The following is a 7,861-nucleotide window of genomic DNA, read 5'->3' as shown; positions in this document are numbered from 1 at the left end:
TTAAAATTAGGAGTAAAACACAACACAAGGCACTACTATTCCATTAACTTACAAAGAAATTGTAACACAACCCACTAAATCTAATCCTTTTCGTAAGTGAACCAATAATCATCCAATAGGCAATTACTTATTACTCAACTACTCGTAAAGTTAACTTTTTGGATACAAAATAATAAATGAGAAATGAGATGGAACAAAAAGTACATATGGTGATTGAGAGCTTTGATACCGAAAATTCTCTATGATTTTGAAGTTTGAGTGAGAACTTGATTAAAAATATAATCAAGAGCCCAATATATCTTTAGCAGAGTATTTTGAGAAACAATCCAGATTCACTCTAAAAATTTGATATGCATATATGTTGACAATCAGACATTATTACAATAGCAATGGAACCATATAGGCTTGATTTACATCGCTATCGATACAGATTGGGTGCCCTCAAACTCAAGCCTACAATCTCACACTTGAAATTAATATCAAAATACATTATTGATCAAGAATGCATTCCTTGATGTTATTCATCAGATATGAACATTGAACACTAGATAGGAGGACTGTAACACATGTAGTTTTTATAGAGATGACCGTTTTATTGCCATGTTCAATGTCTCTTTGAACAAGTTGTAAAAAATCCAAAAAAACAGGAAACTAGTAACGCAAACTGCAATTGCTAGGGCTCGTGAATGTTCTAATACAGCGTATGTGCCTGTGATGAATGCCAGCACTATTGCTATAATCGCAATCGATATGAGACTAGTAGCGAACGCAAAGTATTTCAAAAGCTTATCACGATCACTAATTAGAACCCCCCAAAAATCAATTAAAATAGCAGAAGTGGATAATATCATGGCAATGGTATTTGTTACCGCAAAAGCTTTGAAAGCTGCTTCTCTTGTTAGAGTTGCCATGCCTTGATTTGGGCCCTGGTTTCCATCGTAGCCACCAGGCATGGTGAAACCAGCTGCAAAAGTCACAGTTGCTATAAGTGCAGCCACTATCAATTGGGTTTTCATTACTTTCCGGATGTCTCTACGTTTAAGCCTTTTACGCTTAGCATTAGCTTTCATTTTCTTTGTTAAATTCTCATTATCGTCACTAATTATATTTCGCCAACCTAGCGAATGACCACCTTTTTTTGATTCTGTCTTTTTGAGAGCCTGCATGCAATAATCATTCTTTAATCAGTTTGGAAAACATTAATGAATTAATAAAGCATTAGGGTGGCCTTGTGCAGAAGATTCTTGCCATCGCTCGGACTGAGAAGGGTTACCTGGGTTACTGATGTTACGTTTTCATAGTGTGTTGTTACATCAAGGGGAGTTTGATTTCGCTTGTTAAAGGCCATCCTATCTGCTCTTTCATCATATATGAGTTCGTTTCCACATAACGCAGTAGCAGTAAGGTGGAGAGGGGTGTTCCCATCAATATCTTTATGATTGATAAGGCTACTGAGTTGGGAATTTTCTAAGATGAATTTGACCACCTTTTTGTTCTCATTCTGCACTGCAACATGAAGAATATTTTGGCCTTTATCATTAACCATCTCCCAACAATCGGGACATTGTGATAGAAGCTCTTTCATTACGCCGACATGTCCTTGACTAGCTGCTACATAAAGAGCTGTCTTCTTATCATCCTTGTCTGCAATCACATATGCAATGGATTTATCCACATCTAGTAGCTGTTTAGCCCTTTCTACATGACCAAATCGGGCTGCATAATGAAGTGGTGTCCAACCATACATATCTGGTTTCTTGGCCAAATCTTTGTTCCAATCCAATAATGTTTTGGTGCTTCCTGAAATTAAATACAAGCATATAATATCTTAAATTGGAAAGAAAATAATAACAAACAATGTAACAATGAAAATGCTTTTTTTTTTCCTTTTTTCTTTTTGTACTTTTAGGAATATTTGTACAAGAAGTTTTCTATGTAGTTTCTTACCCTTCCTTCCTTGCTTCATATATCTAAGATATGATGGATTATTATTATTTTTTGTTATTGTGTTTTATGCCTGCATGTAGTAGTAAAATTTCACAAGGGAATTACTTTGGTGAAAATTGTTTATTCCTTACTGAAACAACAATTTTCTTTTCCATTGCACTCAATTATTGGCAACATTTTTAAAATTTTGTCACTAAAGCTTTGTTTTTACTTTTCAAAACAACTTTTTGTTAAAAATAATAAACTTTGCTTTTATTATTAGGAGTTATATTTCCTATATTTAGTTCTGCTAATTATGAAGGAAAAATGATATGCATGCAGTGATGCACAATGGTGTGTTAAGAGCAGTAGTAGTATGTTAATGTGTTAGTGGTTACGAAGCATAACAGAGTTAGTGGGCCTTAATGTGAGTGTGTGAATTACATGTTAGGATCTTATATATAGTCATGCAATTTATGTAATGAGGATAAAAATTAGTAGGAGAATATAATGAGAATGCAATGAGAATAACATGAGTGAAATACAAGAGTTGCATCTTTTCCTTCTCTAATTCGCTTCCAAATTTGTGAGTGATTGTTGTGTGGCCAATTTATTTCTAACAAAGTAGTATTAGAGCTACTACGATCCTGGAAGTCTTTTTTTTTTTTTTTTTTGTTTTATCAGCAAAGATTAAACTTGATTGATGAGAATCAAGGAAAGTTGCTTACATTAAACATCAATAAAGCAACAAACAAGGAAATAAACACAAGGGAGGTGCTATAAGCATCAAAGAAAACCCAATGGTTGGCAAAAAGGGGCAAGCCAAATCATTTGCATCACCATCCCCACAAACAGATGTTGAAGAGGCATCAACCAGAACAAACATCCTAAGGGCCACAGCAGCAGACCAAAGGAAACCCAAAACAATAAGGACAGCAGCAGCCCAGTAACAACCCATAAAGCTAATGACCATTACATCTTATAGCATCAAGCTCAAAACCAAGTCATTAACAGAATAGCTTACCTCCTTACAGTTGTATTTAATAAAACGAGCCACATTAACCTTAATTAGCTTAATAATATTGTTCCATTTGGGGTGGATTTCATTGAACGTACATTCATTCCTTACTTTCCACAAAGTCCATAACACTACAAATGGAAGGGCATTCCACATTTTTCTATCCATCTTCTTGAAGATGGAGCTGTAGCCTATCCAACAATAGAGCATCTTGACACGAAAGAATCACCAAATTTGTATTTTTGGTGTGAGAAAATGATGTTCTCAAATTATAAGAGAATGAAGATTGTTCTCTCTTCATATTTCAAAGCATGTGACTTGTTCGATGTGGTTGAAGAAAAGCTAAGTAATATGTTGCCTAAAAGAATTCGAGAGAAGAAAAAGGAAAAAACAATCAGAGTTCTGAAGAAGGCCATACATTTAGAGGTATGGACATATATTGGAGATTCAAGAACACTATCATGTTTGGAAGCTGATTGATAGTATTGTCTTCAAACATGAAGGTAAATTGCCACCCATTGAGTATTGGGTACAACACTTTGAAGAAGATGAGTTTAACAAAGAAGAGTGCGATGGAAAAACTCCGAAGAAGATTCCTTTGGGAAGGTAGTGAGGATAAAAACGGCAACCATCTTGCCAACTGAAAATCAGTTAGAAATAGGAAAGAGTTTGGAGGTTTAGGCATTCATTCACTTAGGCTAAAAAATTTTGCTTTCATTGCCAAATGGTGGTGGTGTTATGGTACATAAAAGAATGCCCATTTGGCGAAAAAGTAGTGGTTGAAATATACGAAACAAGGCCTAGTAGTTGGTTTCCATTTGATCTTCATGGATTACGAATTTCCAAAGGTTGGAGAAGCATTCTTAAAGTGGATAGCAGTGGTGATGTGTTCAGTGAATTGTTGACTAACAATCTTGTGCCAAAATTAGGGTTAGGTTGTGATATTCTTTTTTGGATTGATCTATGGATTAGAGCTGAGCCTCTATCAACTACTTTCCCTCGGCTTTTCTCCCTCTCCACTCAGAAAAATAAGTCAATTGCAGAACTGTCCTATTTCAACAGTGTTGATGTAGCTTATAAAATTCAATTTCGGCAACATCTGGGACCATGGGACCTTGTAAAGCTGTAGGAACTCATCTCCACTACTTTTTTAAGACCAAACCAAAGTGATTCTCTTCAGTGGTCAATCGATAAACAGGGGCATTTTATGGTCAAGTTTGTCATTTCTCACTACCACTTTATCTCAAATGGGGAAAGCTCTATCAGTATACGCTTATGGAAATGTTTTGCTCCACCAAAGGTGAAAGTTTTCTATTAGCTTGCTATAAAAGGCCGTATCGCATCAAGAGATCTTCTCATTAAGAGATCAATTCTCCTTGTTGTGAGGTGTCTTGTATTTGCTATACCCCTAGCCGGGGGTGGGGAGCGGGCCCCCTGCTACTCCCTCAGAGTGCATTGTAATCCTGATGGGTCAGGATTGTGCCAAATTTGATATTTATGGACCTATAATGTTAGTTTTGACCCATTAGTTTTTTACCCTATAAATTGTATTAATTTATATGTTTTAGGGTTAGAGAAAAATAAAGAGAGCTGCAGAGTGATTTGTAATCCTTATTACAGATAGTGGATTTTGATCGTTTCTCTGTTGTGGACGTAGGCATCTCACTAAACCATGTATATCTTGTGTTTGTGTGTGTGATTGTTCTTCTCCTTGTTATTTATTGCGTGATTGAAACCAAATCATTGCATAACAACCCTATGGGAGATGATCGCTTTTGTGCTTTATGTGGCGGCCAAATTGAATCATTGGATCACATCAAGGCCGGTTCTGATTTTTTCGGGGTCCAAAGTAAACATTAAATATGGGGTCATTCATATATATTTAAAAAAAAAAATGATACTCACATAAAGTCTACAAATTTTTCTTAAATATATAACAAAGTTTACAAAAACAAAAATAACTAAAATATGAATTGGAGTACCAAAAAAGTGAACAAAAAATAACAAAGTATCACTTGAACATCACCCTTGCATTTTTAACTGCAAAATTACCAAACAAGCTTTTATATTCACACTTATCAACTAAATCTTTTTCAGTAATGTTTTTCAACATTTGATTATACTAACCATCTTCTATTTGTTTTATTTTTTAAATATACTGTCATGAAAGCTTTATTGAAAAAGATTTTGTTTTACAAGTTTTTAAAAAGATTGCTAGGCAAGGCAATGAAATGTATATTATTGGGTTGGGCCTCAAATTATATACACTTATTTTTACAACTTTTTATAATAGGGTTTTTTGCCAGTCGATCTCAATAATTGAATCTATTACCTATTAGGTCTTAAATTTCTTTCTCATACACCAGGAAGTCCTGTTATATTTTTTTTATCCCGATTTTGCCCCTGCTATTATACTACCAGAGCCATTGACGAATTAGTGGTGTTGGTGAATATGAGAACTGCCACAGCCATTGATGAATTCGTTGGTGTTGGTGAACATGAGAATTGTCTCTATGGCCCTTGCATTTGAGAGAGATGGTGTTAGATCTGAGAGAGATTAAGAAAATTGATATGAATGGAGATGCGGTGTGTCAACACTGATGAGTTCCAGAGCCATTGATGAATTCGTTGGTGTTGGTGAACATGAGAACCATCTTTGTGGCTCTTGGATTTGAGAGAGATGTTGTTAGATCTGAGAGAGATCAAGAAAATCGACATGAATGGAGATGGGTGTATCAACATTGACGAGTTCGGAGCTATATATTGTTTAAACCAATGATAAATTTGTTTAAACCAGTGATAAATTTATCACTGATGAATTTGTTAAAAAAATTTACACATAGCAGACTTGATTTGAGAGATGGATGGGGCATCACAACAAATTTATCACTAAATTAAGTAACAAATTTATCAGATCAGTTACACGTTTGTAGAAGATCAACAACACCTTTTAATGCACTGATTGGACATTTTGCATCCCAAACCGATGATGAAGGAAGATGGTGGCAATGATGACGTCGAAGATGGTAGATCGATGATGGCGGGCTACGGTGTTGAAGCTAGCAAATAAATGATGGGAAAGGAGCAACGGTGATGGCAATGAAGGAGAAGGAGAATGAGAAGGAGATGATGGTTGGTGGTGGAGGAGGATGAGGAAATGGTGTGCAGTGACAGAAATATGAGAGAGAGAGAGAGAGAGAGAGAGAGAGAGAGATAAATGTGTTTGGGTTTAGGATAAAATCACTCAACTGAATGTAAAGGGTAAAAATGAAAGATGGACTAAATCATTTTGGGTTAAGACTTTCTAGGCATTAAGTCCGGTCCAAAGGACTGGCCCGTAATTCCCTCTTTATAATATACATTAGGACCTTAAATTTTTGGGCCTTTTTGAATTCAATTTGGGCCTTGTATTAAACATAATTTTGAACTTCTAAAATTCAAGTCGTTTTCTTATTTTTATTTTTATTTTTATTTTTATTTTTATTTTTATTTTTATTTTTATGAATTTCTATTTTAGATTAGGTCTTTTATTCATTTAGTACTTTGAATTGATTTGGGCCTTTTTCTTAATGAACTAGTATACGACTAAATAATTGTGAGACCCTATTTTCAACCTTTTTTTGGGGGTCCAAAGCGGCTACTTTGTGGGCTTGCCTTCCAAAATTAGGCCTGGATCATATCCTCATTCTTTGTCACAGATCATGGCTTGTTTGGTTGCATATCCTCAATTGGTTGGGTTTTAAGTGGGTTTGTTCTATCTTCTCATTTTTTTCAATGGTGGTTTTGTTAGATTTTCGTAATTGACAATCCCGTTGACAAAATTTCTTTTAATTGTAATTTTATTCTCTTTATTGTTTTAGTCAGGCTGTGAGTATTTAGATACGAATCCAATCCGAATTGTACCCGTGTAGAGGAGTTTGTGCTAACATTTCATATCTTGAGCATTCCGCATTCCTTGATTGCCATTTCATTGACTATGTATAGGGATCAACAGTGAAGTGGATCATCTAGTACTTTTGTTTGCAAACTAAACTTCTGGGAAAGATGTTTAACCGCTCAAGTGGTGGATGTTGCGCTTGAGCGGTTGGCCTATATGATTTGCACCACCTTTACTCACACCGTTCGAGCAATTAAGTGGTGGCTCGAGCGGTCTTTGCGACTCTATTTAGTATAAAGTGCGCCGTTTGCCTTTAGGGTTTAACCCATCTAGATTTTTAGAGAGGTGTAAATTACAAAGTGTTCTATATTGGTTGGTGGTTTATATGAGTTTCCTTGATGTATAGAAGGTGATTAATTGATCAACGAACTACATATTGTTAAACATCAAGGGTTATTTTGTTCGTTTAGTCACAAAACGAGAGAGGTGTTCATTGGTGGATTCTGGAAAACTTGGGCCTGAAGCTTTGGTGGATTCCAGAGTGGGTCATCATCGTGGATTCAATATCGGCATTATGGATTCAACGTTGGGCAAAGCATTCCGAGATGAAGACGGTGGTAGAAGAGGCACATCGAGTTTGGTCCAATTCGGGCGTGGATTTAGTAGGCAATTGGTGATACTCATGTGTAATTCCTTTTTATCAAGGGCAAATCATTCCTCTTACTTCTTCCTCTACCTCTATCTTCTGTGACAAGAGCATGGGACTAATTACATTCCATGTCTTTACTCCTTGTTTTTTCATTGTACATGGCGTCTGTAACCATGCTCATGGTCAACTTCACCTCCAGTGTAGAGTTGCTAAGAGAAACCACAAACATCTCCCAACTATTCGATAAAGAACTGAGCAGTAGTACGGCTTGCATTTCATTGTTCAAGGGCATCTTGATGGTTGCAAGTTGATTCACCAGATTCTTGAATTCACTGGTGTGCTCAGCGACAGACACACCATTCTTCAACTTCAGATTTACAAACCTTCTCAT

General features: G+C 35.8%; 1 protein-coding gene across 1 annotated transcript; it reads right to left on the bottom strand.

Moving 5' to 3' along the window:
- Positions 1 to 331: 331 nt before the first annotated feature.
- On the bottom strand, positions 332 to 7,861 carry LOC145795688 (uncharacterized). Its single transcript, XM_082880548.1, has 5 exons — positions 7,594 to 7,861; positions 3,043 to 3,135; positions 2,767 to 2,904; positions 1,274 to 1,800; positions 332 to 1,160 (listed from the first exon to the last, which is right to left on the bottom strand). Exons 1-5 carry the CDS (start codon positions 7,859 to 7,861, stop codon positions 576 to 578), a joined length of 1,611 nt encoding a protein of 536 aa, XP_082736674.1. The 3' UTR covers positions 332 to 575.

Source organism: Camellia sinensis, chromosome 7, assembly GCF_055761805.1.
Source record: "Camellia sinensis isolate YWXY chromosome 7, ASM5576180v1, whole genome shotgun sequence".
NCBI lineage: Eukaryota > Viridiplantae > Streptophyta > Magnoliopsida > Ericales > Theaceae > Camellia > Camellia sinensis.
Note: the sequence above shows the minus strand (reverse complement) of the source record. Positions and strands in the feature narration are given on the sequence as shown.